This window comes from Coptis chinensis, chromosome 1 (assembly GCF_015680905.1).
Source record: "Coptis chinensis isolate HL-2020 chromosome 1, ASM1568090v1, whole genome shotgun sequence".
NCBI classification, from domain to species: Eukaryota; Viridiplantae; Streptophyta; class Magnoliopsida; order Ranunculales; family Ranunculaceae; genus Coptis; species Coptis chinensis.
Window position 1 is genome coordinate 23,597,475 of NC_141456.1, and position 16,525 is coordinate 23,613,999.

The following is a 16,525-nucleotide window of genomic DNA, read 5'->3' on the forward strand; positions in this document are numbered from 1 at the left end:
GTTAGAGAGAGGAGTCTCTCTTTCTTCAGCCATAATATCAGGTGGTGTGTGTGAAATAGTAGCTAGAGGTGTAGTGGGTGGGAAACTAGATAGACTTGTTTGTTGACGTTGCCGTGTAATTACGTTAGTTGTTTTTCTTCGACCAGACCTTAATCTCATGCAAGACTAAGTTTAAACACGACAACCCTCCAAACAATCTTGATATACTAGTATAAACCTCTAACAGGAGTTGCGAGGTGTGGAAGAAAGGAATACCTGATTGCGTCCTTGCTTCGCTTATGAATAGCGTCTTGTTTCTGGCGTGTTGAGTGTATATAACTAGTTAGAACACTGAAAAACTTGAAAAATCAAAGTTCAAATCAAACTTGTGGAAACGGAAAATTCATTTCGATACGGGTAAGCTCACTTTGGCGGGGTAGGGTTTCGGTGTCGGTTTAAGTTTACGGTGTTTTTGGTGGTCGCTTCGGCTTCCAATAACTTGAGCGAGTGCGCTCCTTTTGAAGCTGGGAAGTGCTCCGCGGCAAATTTTTCTCGGAAGTTTTCAATGCTGAAACGGACAACCACAATATGAATCAAACAAGGGTGGGTGGGTTTAATGGGACTTAAAAATGACTAATTATACTATGAAAACAATGCTAAAGTGAAACTAAGATGGCAGCGGCGCCATTTGATAAAACATAAAAAGATAATTTTCCTACGAAATGAACGATGAAACTCAAAACGTAAGTAAACTAAAACTTATTACGAGTCTATATTTATCAAGTTTTCTACTCTCAATTCTATCAAAATAGAGTGGAGTAACAAATTCGTTCTACTCCTAGTTCTCTAGCATAGAATGGTTTCATAGTTAACTAATCGGTCTTAAGTCTAATGAGAGTTTTACGAGGGGGAATTATACTACGATGCAACTACCCACAAGATACAAACTATAATTGATTCAACTACGGAAATACTACGTTGATTCTATAATAAGGAATTAGGGGGGATTGATTCCACCTTAACTCAACTTAACGACGAATCGTCGTAATCCGAATTGAACTGCTACGCAGAACAATTGGTTCTTCCTAATCCCTAATTACACATGACATTTCTACCAATTCATAACTAGCATGTGAATGATTAAACCCATTCTCATGGCGAATTAATCGTTTCTAGAGTGGAATAGAAATTACGACGACTCTACGATAATCGGAATCAAGCTTTCATCAAGACTTCTCAACCCTCTAATGGAGGTTTAGCGAGAATCATTCATAATCATTTCCATATGAATCTAAACTAAACATAATATTAAGATTCGAAATTTACTAATCTAAATTAAACAATAATTAAAATCTAATTAACAACTAAGAAATGGTAACCAACAATAATTAAAACTAGATCTAATAGATTGAAATAACAAAAATCGAAATGACAAGAATAATAACTATTTTATTTATCTAATGAATGATATTCAATGATTCAAGAAATTAATCTAAAACAAGAAATGAAATTCTAAAACTAAGTTCTAAAACTCATTAGTGGAGGCTAACTAATCTCCTTCTAATCTAGGTCTAACTATCTACCATTAACAAAGAGCTAAGCTTTTGTTTTTATACTTTCAAATCCAAAAATCGTGCATGGGCTTGGAGCCATGTTTTGGGCCAGAGAATCAGGCCCAAAACCCAATTTCTTTAGTCCAAAATGGGCTCTTCAGCTGTAGTTGGCTTTGACAGATGTTTTGTCCACTTATGCTCCTCTGATTGGGTCAAGGATTAGACCGTTGGAAAGCTCTTTCCGAGCCGGTCGTTTTGACATAAGGTAGGCCCAATTCCGAGGTCTGAGTCCAAAAATATGGTCTTGGAAGTTTCTGGCGACTTTGTGTCTTTGTTTACGCCCGCGTTGACTTTGACTTTTCAGCTTTGACCGGGCTTTAGAAAGGCTTTGTCTTCTTGAATCTTGGCCTTTAATCACAGAACTCCTTAGCAACCAACCATTGCTCCTTTATCTCGCTAAAGTGGCACATTTCTGCACATAATGGACTTTGAAGCCTGAAATGCATAAAAACACGTAATCAGTATATTAACTCTTACTTATTATTCACATAATTGGTCTAAAAGTATGATTATTAAGGGGTTAAAACTACAGTTTTGAGCTCTTATCATTTACCCAAAATCGAGTTTGACTTCGTCAACAGCCCTCTTAGAGCTTCAACAATACCAAACTCATAACACTTAACATATCCAACTCAACCAACAACCAATCGAAATCATTCAACAATCAACCTATAGATAATCCAAACATTTCAACAGCTCACACAAATCAATACATATACAGTTAACTATTTTTAACAATTACAATTAGACAGGATGATATTCGACAGGCTAATCGACATCCACAGTAGATAAACAATAATCAAAATCAATTAATATTTGACTGGATCGACAGTATGTATTCCAATTTTGGCAAACATGTAGAATAAGCACAGAACAAGCAGAAAAATTTATGAGCAGTGACAGAAGTTCGTAAAATTTTTAAATATTTAAAAAGACTATTAGTAACGAAAAATCTATGAGTTCAATGAAAAGATAAAAATATATACTTACTTATTATACGCTCTATCAGTATCTCCAGCAAGAAGCCTCCCTTTTCCTCTCTCAGTAAAACTCTCTTTTTCCTGTGTAAAACTCTCTCTCTGTATTAAAACTCTATGTGTAAACTATTCTACATGTTTTCCCTTTTTTGAAAACCCTCGAAAATAGGGAATGGGGTTTATCCTCTTTACCCTATTTCTTTCTAATCTTTATCCTTTTTATTTTTATTTATTTTTATTTTTATTTTTTTTATTTTTATTTTTATTTTATTGTACTAGTAAATATATATATAAAAAATATAATGAACACCAACAATAAAACAACATTATAGCAACGCACATCATTTTGATTAAATCCGTTAATAATTATTATATCAATATAATCTATGAAACTACTAGTTCTATGATAAAGAAAAAATCGGAATGCATTTCATACATACTCCACAAGAGTCACAAATATCTTTGTACACATTACAGATACAAACAACTCAAAACAAACCAAGAAAAATATAGACTTGATTCATTCCCTCCCCCCCCCCCCTCCCCCCCTTTATTTTATTTGTAAAAATAAAACGACTAGCGCAAATAGTTTTGGAAATAAAATTTCCTAAACACTACACATAAACCACGATCCGAGGATCACTTAGACTCACCTAAGTCTAAGCTAACCAAGCACTCTGATACCAAACTGTCACACTCCAAATTTCGACAAAATCGGAAAAATAATTTTTGTTACCGACTCTTCGATTTTCGAGGTGTGAAAACACAACCAATTAAATATCCAAAAACCTATCATCCGTTTAATTATTCCAATAATTTGAAACCAATACAAATTTTAAAATCAACAAAAGTCATCTTCATTACAAAAATTTACAAATATGATTAAACAACTCCTCAATTATAATTACAACAAAAACAACTTTTATCTTGACTCTATTACACCATATTACAATGAAAACCAATCAACCCAATCTTTCTTGAAACGTTAATGCCAGCCACATGCAACAATAAGCCTTCTTTAATACTAGTCCTCTCAAGACTTATCGACTATGTTCATTTTATGAACACACCCGATAAGCAAACATGCAAATCGGGTCAGCATTATAAACAATGCTGGTAAGAGAAGCCCTAAAATACAAATCATATTTATACATATATGTACATAATCAATAAAGCAGTTAGTTCCTCTACCGAGACGTCTTAACATCCAACTAATATTACAACACCCATACGTACAATAATTTAAGACAGGTAGTTCCTCTACTGAGGTGCTTTAGCTTCTAATCCAATAATGTCAAGGCAGTTAGTTCCTAGCTCCATCGAGGCGCCTTTCCACTACATCTAATTAATAAAAATAATAATAGTTAAGACTTGCTTTATACTTACGCTAGCGTATGCCGTATCACAAAGTGGGTCATACCTGCATAAATAATTAATTCAACCCACCCTTATGCAAGACCATTGTGAGTACACATAAATTACAATAAAACAAAAATACATCATATACACAATTACAACCATTCCATCAAACCAATAAGAACAACTCTACGACAAATTTCACAACCATAGTCAATCATTTATAATTGTCAATAACTTACACTTTAACATATTATAATAATTATTGTTTAAAGTTTCTTCAAGTGTCCCTAGAATCACGCCGTCTCTACGTTTTACCTAGTTTTTCTGGCTACCACAATCGCTATCTAACGCTGAACATGCACATCTGCATGCCTCCCCTCACATAATGGACCACTCCGTACGTAATTACCCTAAGCGGGATGTCGCATACCAGATAATCCCCACATGAACGCCATTATGTGAGTAATGCCACTATTCGACATCAAATATCGCGCGTCTCGTTTTGAATTTGCGAACGAGACAATCAAGCCACTATTCGACTACGATTGCCCTACACAAGGGTCAATCAACATCTCATATGCACTACACAAGGGACAATCATATCACATACGCCCTACACAAGGGTCAATCACATGAGTTGTGGTAGCTAGGTTCTAGGATTTTCGTTATGTAATTTATTCAGATATCATACATTTGTATCTCATAACCATTTCACTCTATCACATGCCAAATAAATTATTGCACTAAGCCACAATATTTGAAAATATCACAATACATCTCATAACAATTTTCATTCTTTCACGTGCCAATTAAATTATCGCACGACACCACAACATTTAAAAATATCACAATACATCTCATAACAAATTTCATTTTTTCACGTGCCAAATAAATAATTGCACTAAACCACAATATATAGAAATATCACAATACATTTTATTTTCATTCTTTCACATGCCAAATAAAATATATTGTAATAAACTACAATCCCTTTGGAAATATCTACAAATACTATAATACATCATGGTAGCATCTCACAGATATAATAATAGAGCGTTTACATTTATTTTTAAAAAATATCGCATTGAATAGATATCATAACATATCATATCGTTTAATAGAACAATAATTACAACATACCACATAATGTCACAATTGCTCAAAACATACTACATAACATTTTTATAGCATTTTAGGAATGTCATGCCACCCCGAAATCATACGTACACTTTGATTCACATTACAATGATTTCTAGTTAATCCATCCAAACACCATTTAAATATCAAACACGTGTTAACAATAAATAAATTTCCCATTACAACATTTCCAATTTGTTACGTATATCACATTCTAACAAAATCTATAAGTAATTATACTCATACGAAACCAACACTTAATACATATATTGTAATTCATCCAAAAATCTTTAATTTATTCATATCACTATTCAAACGAAACAACCACAAAAAATTGTATGTTATAACTCCTAATATATACAACTTAAAAATAACGACTAATCACTAGGCATGCATTTTTTTTTTTCTTTTTATCTCTTTTTCATTATACAACGTTAGTAAGTACTATGAACTAATTAAATTCATGCAAATATATATAAAACGATATTGATATCTATCATTTCATAACTACTATACATGCACTAATATTTTACATTCCAAGTACCAATTCATTTTATAAATATCAACCCGCTATATTCATATTCTATTTTAATTATTTGAATACCATGGAAAGACAACAACCAAAATAATTAGAATAATTATTTATAAGCGAGGTCTAATCACTAATACAATTTTAATTTTTTGTTTATTTTACGTTATTCAACCTAAATAAGTACTTTGCAATATTAAATTTGATTCATGCAAATAAAATGTGAACCCTTATTATTATAACAACCGTTTCAAGAATATTAATCATACACTAATATTTAACATTCCAAGATATGCAATATATATTTATTTGTTTTCTAATTAATTGAATGTAATATATAGGAATCAACAACCAAATAATTGAAAATGACTAATTAGTGAGGTCTACTAACCTTTTCTTCTAGCGAAAGAACAATAAGAAAAAGAATGCCACTCCACGTAAGATTCAAGCAATAAAAATACCCCACATAGATCCAAGAAAACCCTTAGAAATACTAAGCAATGAAAAACTCTAAGCATAGAAATAATCCATTTCTTCATTCTTTCTTCTTCACATTCTTTTTTCTTATTCTTTTTAGTCTTATTTTGTTTTCTTTTTCTTTCTTTTAGATCTAAAACAACTCAAGACATTTCCATATTTATAAATTCTCTACCCATTTTCTCTTTCAAATAAAAACATTTTCCTCTCCACAAATTATAGACATTTTTTTTCTAATCAAAGTCTTTCCATATTTTCTCCCATATATTACGAAATTATTCTCTCCATGTTTTCTTATTAATAAAATCTCTACACATTATTTTAAAACTTAAAAACTTTCTTATTAAATCATTTTCAAACCAAACAAACTATTTTTCCATTTTTTTTTTCTAAATAGTTAACTTAAGACATAGTCAATAATACATTAAATTTTGCGAAATAATTAATTTTGGACATTAATAAAAATAAAAGTGTTACAGTGCAAGTCCTAAACATCGTGTCAAGGCCATGCGAATCAACTTTTGGCATGTAGTTTATGAAGTTATTAAATTTTTCCTTGGGCACCATAGGTATGTCGTGGGGTCCCTGTGTGGGCTGGAAACCTATTTCGTAAAAGCCAATCCCTATTTCTTTTGTAACAACATTAACTTGGTATAGGTGTGAATTAACCTCTGAACATGTCTGGTGCAATGTCTCGAGGGGTGCGCCACTAAGCTCTAATTGACCACCACGCTCCAATGATATGCTTTGGTTTCCCTTTATGCATACATATATATGGTTTGTATATAACTTAATCATCCGAGCCATGTACATTTTTTTCTTGTTGAGATTTGGTGTAAGTACAATATTTATCAGGATTGCATTTTTGTGTATGTACTATGAACATGACAATCATCAGCGGAGTAAACTAATTAGATGTCAGACGACGACGAATAACATTTAATATTGTCAGCAGTACGACTTTTATATGAGTACGATGTTGTAATAGTTATCTGAAAATAAGATATTGTCAGAGATTGTCAACAATGTATTATGATATAAGAATATGACAATTTCATTTAATATTTTCAGCATTACAACTTTGAATACAATGAGAAATTGTCAGAGTCTCAGTGTATTATGATTAAATAGTTAGTGCATGTGTACGATGAACAAATAGATCTTAATTAAACTGCATGGATTTCATAAGATGACGAATATCATTTAATATTGTTAGCATTATGATTTATTCAACGTGTACGATGCTATAATATCTTTGTCCGGAAAGTGTCAGAGATTGTCAATGTATCGTGATTAATTAGTCATTGCACGTGTACCATGAATAAGTAAATCATCAGTTAAATATACTAACTGGATATTAGAAGACGACCAATGTGCATTTAATATTGTGAGCATTACAACTAGATTGGTCAATATTTTTTAATTACTCATCGGTCACATTTATAAACTCGCAACTAATTTTGTTGCATGTGCGACAATAATGATTGGTAGTGGAGTTTTTTCACCAGCATATCATATTTTCTCATCAAATAATCAATAAAACTTTTATTTTTTTCTTGTTCGTTAAGTAGAATATGGATAAAAATGTAAATAACTAACCTAGAACAAAATTTTCCTAAATGAAATCTCTAAAGATTGTGACACTACAAAAAACATGTACTATGCCAAAAAAGTCAATAATCACCTTTTATTCCCATACTACACTCTCCTACAATAACGCCTCTCCACAGCCACCATTTCATCATCAAAACCCAACAACACTCTACTCCATGAACTCAAAAGTCTCAAACTACTTCTCAATATAAATTAATCAAACTAGAGAGCACCACATAAATAAAATTCTAAAAAAATAGAAGATAGATTTGCTTAAGATTCTTTTTCCGTTTCAGTTCTCACATTAATAACGTACTTCACAATAATTTCCCTACCAAAAAAAAAGTAAATCCCCAAAAACCCAAGGTCATTTTAGTAACTATATTCCTATATATACGTATACCAGCCAGGGTTAATTCGGTACAAGAAAATATTAACAAAAACAGAAAGAAGAAGAAACGAGCGTAGTCCTCGCTGAAGCTCTCGTTTTCTCTCCCCACTCTCTCTTTATATATATATATTTTTCTCTCGTCTCATTTGCTCAAATCTTGTTTGTTTTGTTCATTGAAGAATTGTCTGTGGAGTTTTGTTTTGTTTGTTGTTATGGGTTTTGAGTCTGGGAAGAAAGGTTCTGTGCATGTGTTTGCAAAAGATTATGGGAAGAAGAAAAGAGTAAGTTTCTTGTTTTTTGTTCAGTTTTGATTTGCTGACGTGTAAATTGTGTTAATGTTTTGTGTTTTTTTGTAGACGAATAATAGATTGGCGAAATTGAAGCAGTGTAAGCTTGATGCTAGACGTGAACAATGGCTTTCTCAAGGTTTGTGTTAATTTTATCATTTTTTTTTTGTTAATTGTTTCATTTTTATTATTGCATGCAAACTAGTTAGTGAGAGGGAGCTTAGAAACTTATTTTTTGTCCATGCAAAAGTTGATTTGGTTGTAATTAGCTGAAAAGAGTGGTCATTTTATGTTGTTGTGGTTTGATTGAATTGATTTATTGTTGGATGCAGCGAAGAATAAGGAAAGTGTTGATGGAAATGTGTCGCCTCGGCATGTGATAAGTGAGGAAAACGGGCAGATGGAGAATTCGGAGATAGGGTCAAGAGGGGAGGAGAATGACGGGTCGAGTATTCATGAGAGTGATTTGGAGTCACTAGCGAATTGTTCAGTGAGTACTGATTCGAGGAAAGATAGACCTAGGAGTAGTTGTGGAAGTAGTAGTGTTAGTAGCAGTATTGGTTGTTACTCGGGAAATTTTAGTGACGAAGAGCAAGAAGAAGAGGAAGATGAGTGTGTGGATGATTGGGAAACTGTTGCGGATGCCTTGACTGCTGATGAAAAGCAGCATTCTAAGGATTCAGAATCTTTATCTGAACAAGTAATTCATGTGGAGCCCCCAGAGCCCCCAGAAGCTCAACCCAAAGTTGCTAACAAGATGATTGGAGTTGATGTTTCAAAACCAGTTGACATTCCGAAATCAGAATGCAAGAACTTGACTCCTCAACCTGCCCCTGACAACCGAGCATGGAAGCGTGATGATGCTTTTCGGCCTCAGAGTCTTCCTAATCTTTCAAAGCAGTATAGCTTCACAAAGAATGCAGGTCGTCATTTGGTTCATGGATCTGACATATGCATCCGTAACAATGCAGTTTCTCTGCCTTCATTGTGTCCCATATGCTATGAAGATCTGGATGTTACGGATTCAAGCTTTCGGCCCTGTATATGTGGATTCAAGCTCTGCCTCTTCTGTCATAATAGGATTTTTGAGGTGGGGGATGGTCGTTGTCCTGGTTGCAGGAGACCATATGATCCAATAGATCCTAATGGTGTTGTAATTGGAATAGAGCAATCATTTCAGTTGGCTCGCTCTTGTAGCATCAGTCAAAGGTCCCTAGGGAAAAGCTATCATTAGTCTTGAATGTACTTTTTAGTGTTTCTTGAGCGGTATGTTACAATTAGAACTCTGTTTTTGTTGAGAAATGTGAATATAGAGATAGGGCTGGGAACTGAATTGCTGAGAAATGTTATCTTTTTCCCTGCGTTGGTGTAGAAGACTTATCTGGGCATGTAAATAGACAATAGAAAGTAAATACATCAAATCTATGAAAATATAGTTGATTTGTCTTCTTACCATATGCTTGTGTTTTTTTATTGATACATGTATGACTGTCGAACTCTATGTGTTCTTTTTTGTGGCAATTATTTTCAGATTTACCATAGTAATTGATTCCTAGATAAATGATGTCTCCGACATTGGTGCTATCACTTGCATTTCAAGCAGAAAATCTATAACTAAAGATGGAGTACATCAGATTGATTCATAGAAAGTGAGTTTCATCTTTTTTAATATGTACAAAGTTATTCTGTATTCTTTTGTATAATCTTCATAAGCTTACAGCCCAATTGGTTCTGGTTATGAAGTGATAGTTTCCACTAATATGATTGGCAGACTCATTTGCCATTTTCAGATCAGCAGCGTTAATTATGTGGTTTGCTACTCTTACTGTGCTTGAATGTGCTCTAGTAATCTTTTCAAAATTGATGTTTCGTTGTCAGGAGCTTAGTGCGGTTTTGGCTTGAAACACTACTGGGAAACCAAATCTACGTTGATCATTTTCTGGACTCATTGTTGCCGCATGTATAACTGGTAATATATTTTGTTTTATCCTTTCCCTTTTCACTGATCACTGTGATGACAAAAGGAAGTATCAGCACCATTATATTTTTGCTTGGTCTCATGTCTATAACTTACTGTTCTTGCTTTGTGAAACTTGTTGTTAGTAATGACAAGATATATTTGTAAACATAGATCTCAGAATTGTTAAAGGGGTCTAGACTCTAGAAGCTTTACACAATTAAGAAAGGGGAACTGACGTACACGTTTTTATGTATGATACAGGAATCTGAAAACTTATATGAAACATTAATTGGATGGAATTTATATGAAGCTTATATTTAGAAAAAAATTGTACGCTACAGGAAAAAAGACTTGCCATTGTTACCTATTTGATTGTTTGGTTTAAACTATTTCTTCGTATAACTCCTAAGTTTCACTATCTTATAACTTTATATGGATCTATGCTATTGCAAATCTCCGTTTCATAGTAATATCTGATCATTTTAAATATCTATTAGGTTTAGAGTCAATAAACGAATAGTTTGAGCAGAAGATTTACAATTAGGGAGAGACTTTTGGGTGTGTACCTGTTGTACTAGGATGCTAGCACAGTATCTGGGGAAGAAGGTTTTTATTGGGTTTAAATGAGAGACTGAGAAAGGAGTTCCCTGAATGAAGCAAGAACTTTTCTTGCTTTTGTGGAAATAGTTATTGGTAATGTTGTAAACATTGATTTGGGAATCGTATAAGGGGTCAAGAAGCATTACACAATAAAGAAAGGGGATTTGATGTATGAGTTTTATTTATGATACAGGAATCTGGGAACATTAATGACATGGAATTTAGAAAAGTCATATGCAATAAGAAAAAGGACTTGCCATTTTTGCCTATTTGATTGTTTGGTTGTAAACTATTGCTTCTTTTAAAATTTTAATATCTGTTTCATAGTAATAATAGATCATTTTAGAGATTTATTAGGTTTGGATTTGAAGTTTGGATAGAAGGTTTACAATTGGGAAGAGACATTTGGTTGTGTTCCCGTTCTATTAGGATGCTTATGCGGTATCTAGCGAAGAAGTTTGTAGCAAATTATAAAAGAACTTGGTTTATCTGAGAAAGGTTTTCCTGAATGACGCAAGGAGTTCCCAATTATAAGTCTCCTAGAATTATGGTTATTAGTGGTTGTTCAAGACTTTATAAATGTTGTGACCACTGAGAGAAATTTTCTGGTCAGAACAAAAAAAATGTGATGGAATAGGTTTGTCCGTCCTCTAAGCAGAGGGCAGAGGTGCCCAGCAGGTATTTCAGGGGAAAATTGCAACGTGTTCTGCCTTCTCACAAAAATTTAGCGGATTTCATGCTGTCATTGGAATGTTAACTCCTCTATGTGTCCCTTTAATACAGTCCAGGTTATGGAAGTGTTACGACAAAAGAGAGAAAGAGTTCACATACCAATTCGAGTTTGAACATGGCACTTAGCAAGTGGTTGTGGAAGTATAGAATTGGAGGGCATCTTGTTGGAAGTCTCTATTGTTGAAGCAGAGTATGGAGAGGGGACTTGGTTGGCTAGCATAGAAATGTATCTTGTTTGAAAATGATTTGGTAAGGCATCATGTTAATCTTCCTCAAGTGAAAGAAGGTTTGTTTGCAAAGCGAAGTTGGTAACGGCCAACAGTACAAGGTTTTCTCCTATAGTTGGTATGGCAACAGTCCCTTTTGCACAAGGCTTGAGTGTGTTTAGTAATATGCCAACTAATAAAAGAGGGACGCTTTGTCGCTATCCTATTTTGTAGTTCGAAGTGAAGCACTATTGATTATACTTGAAAACCAGTTCCAATAATTGGGAGGAAATCACTGTCACATTGTCAGGATTTCTAGAATGTAGAAGTACTTGGGCTTAGAACTGGTGGAAGGAGTGGTGTTTATAATTTGACACCTTGCTGCCCAAAACAGCGTACTGAGACAAATATGGATCACTTTCCGTACAAGTTGGTATTGACTTCTCCTCCACCTATAAGGTTGGTGACTTGCTGCCTGTTTCTGGCCAAAATTCAGACTGTTGGTACACAGTTAGAAAGCAACATATGGCATCTCATCCCTTTTGCCGACACATGTGCTCAACCGATGGAAGAATTCATCACCTTTTTCTCTAGTAAATTTTGTCGTTCGTAATAGCAACATATGTGATTTTGTGAGCTCAATTTGAAATGATCATCAAGAACAACTTTTTTTTATGTAAATGAATGACAAAAAAATAAAATAAAATAAAAAATGCTCTAGAGTGGATGTGTTTTTCATCTGGGTTTCTCATAAGCCTTTTACCAATCCTTCACTTATGGGAAATAACTTTTTGTGTGCTTGACTGTAGTATGATTTATCTGACTGGACCAGTTATCTCCTTGAAAGTAACAACAATGAAAGTAATTTAAATGTTTACTCAGTACATCGAGCTAAAGGTTAATGATTGGCCTACTTTATCTTCAGTTGTGCCGTTATGACTATGAATCTAGTTCCCTTCTTCATCCATAATTAGCCTCTCGGTTTTTGGTATAGCATGAATACATATAATTATTCTCATGATTAAACCTTTGTTTCTCTGACACCGTTGCAACGTTAACAATACGGAACCACAAAAACTGTATTTAAGGACGCTCAGTTGCAAATAGTTCTGTTATCAGGAGTGACAGAATGGAATTACCGTGTTACTTTCTGTTAACTCAAGTTTATCTGTTGCTTTTCATTGGGAGGTGCTTTGAGAGTTGTTTAGGAAAGTGCTTTTGTTTCACTTGTTATTTGCTATTTGAAGAACAACTAAAACTTGAGTTGAAGATTCATAATGACTATAAGGTTATCTGTTGCTTTATCCTGTTATTGACGAATAATAAGGTGTGGCTTTGTTATTGGCAAAGGCTAAATGCCTTGGTTATTTAGTCGAAGAGGAATTGCAGATGGATGAGTGAGTTATTTTAAGAGATTGATATGTACTATTGTTATGAAATTCTAGTGTATTTTTATAGGTTATGACTTATGTGCTTAACAGTAGTTAGCTAGATTTTTGGTTTTACAAAGTGGATATCTGATAGGGTCAGTCAGAAGCATTTCGATAATTGTTTGTTCTTAATGGGTGGGAGAATTCAAGAGCTGGTGGACAGAAGAATGGAGAAAAGGAGGAATGAAGAAGAGACTGACCGTTGGAGGCAGAGTATAGTATGGACTTTGAAGCTCTTGATGGTGGAGAAGACGAGGACAAGTTAGACTTGGAACTCTCAGAGGATATTTGGTGAAGAGGATGATCTCTGATATGTTTGTTGGAGTTTGATTGCTTCTGCTGGTGAACAATAGAGGGGTCGCAACTTGGAACTGGGTTCTCATTGAATATGTCATTCTTAGGAATGTTGGTTTGCTTATTCTGTTCATTGTTTCTGCTGGTGCTGTGTCCTCGGCCTGTCATGTTGTCGTTTTCGTTCAAGTCTTTAGCTGCTTGCGAATTATCTAACTATTGATGGTCGATCTTTGGGTACATTAATAAGTTGTTTTTTCATTTATAATAAAGGGGTAAGAAACAAGAGCGGAAGAAAATTGGTTCCAGTAATAATCAATTGGAAAATAACTACTTATGGATCGGATCTGAATGGTGGGAGCTGTTTAGTTTAGTCAGATTTTAAAGATCTTAGATTAGGCTTTGTGGTGATAATTATGCAGATATGTCACTCAACAGTATACATACCTTGTAGACTGACATGGCTTATTGATGGTGAACTGCGGATATGTGATCAGTTACACAGGGCTTGCAAGTTTAAAAGTCAGGTAAACAAACTTCTGTTTAGTGTTCCATCAGTGAAACTTGGAAAGCATATGCAAACAGCTATTCTCTTAGTTTTAATCAGTGAGCACCTCCACTTATTGCAGTTTCATCATAGAGTCAATAACACAATAAACATGTCGTGATGAATGTGTAAGCTTCACAGCGTTTTTTTATTAATAAGTGGCTGATGAGTCTAGATTAAGCTAGGTAGGTTTCTTCCTTCCTTGTCCACGAGTGCTCTGATAGATGACCCTGCTTTATGCTGTTCAGGGAGTGTCGTCCACCACTTGACAAAGGTGGACTCCTCCAGGTATACATCCCTACCTATATCCCCTCGAGAAAGCCACTGTCCAAGTTTGTTTTCTAGTCTCAGCACCCTCTCCGCCACCTCCTCGAAGCTTCTTTTGTTATCACCATCTGCACAGAGCTCTTCAACTTCTGCCCAGAAGCAAGACTCTGAGCACGTGCCAGCTGCTGTGCCCCGCTCATACTCGAGCCATTTCTGAGTATACTTATATCGACCAGGTCTACCCTTCACCATATAAGGTCCAGTGTCATCATTCTTGTTGTGTCGATAGTAGTTGGCGATATCTAACGGTTCAACAAGACGGCGGTACTTAGTTCCCAATTCCACACACTGTTTTCTAGCTTCAAAATCATCTGGTAAGTTATACTTCCATAGCATCTCGATGATCTCGTCCCACATCCCTGCTAGCTCTAGTCTCTTAACATTGGCATTGAAGTCATCGTGTTTCCTTTGGAACTTGAAGGCATCATAGTAGCCGATTTCAAGTACCTCGCATGTGGTTCGGTACCTTTCAAGCATACTAAGCCCTTCTTCAATCTTGCTGAAGTTTGATTCAATTTTCGCCTGGTTTTGAGCTTTTTGCTTCTGCAGCACGCCAGCTGCCTGTAGACAAATCCTTGCTCTGGTACTCTGGATTTGTAACACACAAATTAGCCTATAATTCGAGTACATTGTAGTGGATCTTAAGTAGAAGAGAACTTACCAGCCCGAGTTCATCTAATGCTATGTTCGTCAGTCTCTTTTCATCATTATCAACACTATTTGCAGTCACAGGAATCTGATCCAGATTATCCAAGTAGACTACAGTTTGCCTTTCCAAATTCCCTTGCATTGTAAATTCGTAAAGCAGATGCTCTTGTAGACTTTTGTAAGCAACATCTGTAATATCTTCTTCAGGGCTCAGTTGAAGACAGTGGAAGAACATTTGCAGAACAGCATCTGGGTTTATCACTGTGACCATTTTGCCGCTTCCAGTACAGAAGATATAGGTTCCAAAAGGTGTGTAGGGACTAAGCTCAACAAATCTAATTACTGACTCTAACAGTGGATTGGTTGATTCCATAGATAAACAGGCAGCATGACTTGTCACAGATGCTGCATTCCTCATTACAGAACCAAAGAAACCAGCTGATTCCTGAGATCTTCCAACTATTTCTTGTCTATGGTAACATGATTTTGGATTGAAGAAACATAGAATCAGAGGAAACTCTCGTTCCATGGATGAAAGAGGTGCAAGTGAGACCCGAGGAACAATGTCGTACCTATTGACAAAATGTATGAAATGGTGAGACCAATGCTCTCGTCGGAGAGCATGGCCAAAAACCCGATCACCAATAAGGGGCGATCCAAAAGTCACACAAGAGGTGGTACACTGACTATTCTGGTTCTGTTTACAATGTTCTAGTAGCCAGATGGTTGCAAGGATAGCTATAGGACCACCAGATGAATGTCCTGTGAATACTATATGTTTGTTCTCTGCCATAGCTTTCCTTACCTAAGAATTGATAGAAATTAGACTTTGCCAGCAGTTGGCAGTAGTATATCATTCTATATGTTGATGTTATACAGCTAAATATATTACATGAACGTGGAAACAGTATATATATGGTACCTCTTGTTGTAGATTGGAATCGCTTAAATATATCTTAAATTGCCCAAGAAAAGAGTCATTTACGATAGCAGTATCACCTTTACCGACACTTCTGAGGGATGGAAAAAGAGTTTGATCAATTTTTGAAGCACCAAAAGGTTTTCGACTGACCCAGTCATCAGTAGACCATGAACCAGGAAATGCAAAGATAGCATGAGACGAGTTGTGTATTTTGTCAAGAAGAAAGTTGGGAGCAGCAGAGTTGTGAGCTTCCATGGCAAGGGAGCAAGCTTTGATTATAATAATGTCTTGCATCCCTACACTCTCTACAAAGCTTCTCTCCATTTTTCTTCTCCTCGAGTTTCTTCAGAATTAGCAAAGTCTAGATACGAGTTGGATACATGAATGATGAATCAAGTGTCAGATTACAAGGACAAGGAATGCCCATGTTATATATGATCTTTGCGACTTTGCCTACTCCAGGAGTCACTTCAATGGGGATTTATTGGTAAATTTTTGGATGCTTATTGACTTGACTTTT

The 16,525-nt window shown here is 35.0% G+C and overlaps 2 protein-coding genes and 1 pseudogene across 2 annotated transcripts; 1 reads left to right on the forward strand and 2 right to left on the reverse strand.

Annotated features, from left to right (window-relative positions):
• The window catches only part of LOC147523029 (glutamate--cysteine ligase, chloroplastic-like), a 32,076-nt pseudogene extending 25,198 nt beyond the window's left edge, over nt 1-6,878 (reverse strand).
• Nucleotides 6,879-8,083: 1,205 nt separating this feature from the next.
• On the forward strand, nt 8,084-9,797 carry LOC147523030 (uncharacterized). The gene is made up of 3 exons (XM_086596628.1): nt 8,084-8,336; nt 8,412-8,481; nt 8,675-9,797. Exons 1-3 carry the CDS (start codon nt 8,268-8,270, stop codon nt 9,574-9,576), a joined length of 1,041 nt encoding a protein of 346 aa, XP_086452754.1. The 5' UTR covers nt 8,084-8,267; the 3' UTR covers nt 9,577-9,797.
• A 4,338-nt stretch (nt 9,798-14,135) lies between these two features.
• Nucleotides 14,136-16,464, reverse strand: LOC147523031 (protein EDS1L-like). The gene is made up of 3 exons (XM_086596637.1): nt 16,006-16,464; nt 15,097-15,888; nt 14,136-15,023 (listed from the first exon to the last, which is right to left on the reverse strand). Exons 1-3 carry the CDS (start codon nt 16,327-16,329, stop codon nt 14,280-14,282), a joined length of 1,860 nt encoding a protein of 619 aa, XP_086452763.1. The 5' UTR covers nt 16,330-16,464; the 3' UTR covers nt 14,136-14,279.
• Between the last annotated feature and the right edge of the window lie 61 nt (nt 16,465-16,525).

Bases quoted from the DNA above. Each gene is read 5' to 3' on its own strand.
- LOC147523030 (XM_086596628.1), top strand. From the start codon at position 8,268: ATGGGTTTTGAGTCTGGGAAGAAAGGTTCTGTGCATGTGTTTGCAAAA. The intron at 8,337-8,411 runs GTAAGTTTCTTG...GTTTTTTTGTAG, and splicing joins ATTATGGGAAGAAGAAAAGA to ACGAATAATAGATTGGCGAA. The intron at 8,482-8,674 runs GTTTGTGTTAAT...TGTTGGATGCAG, and splicing joins TGAACAATGGCTTTCTCAAG to CGAAGAATAAGGAAAGTGTT.
- LOC147523031 (XM_086596637.1), bottom strand. From the start codon at position 16,329: ATGGAGAGAAGCTTTGTAGAGAGTGTAGGGATGCAAGACATTATTATA. The intron at 15,889-16,005 runs GTACCATATATA...ATCAATTCTTAG, and splicing joins ATTCCAATCTACAACAAGAG to GTAAGGAAAGCTATGGCAGA. The intron at 15,024-15,096 runs GTAAGTTCTCTT...TTACAAATCCAG, and splicing joins CATTAGATGAACTCGGGCTG to AGTACCAGAGCAAGGATTTG.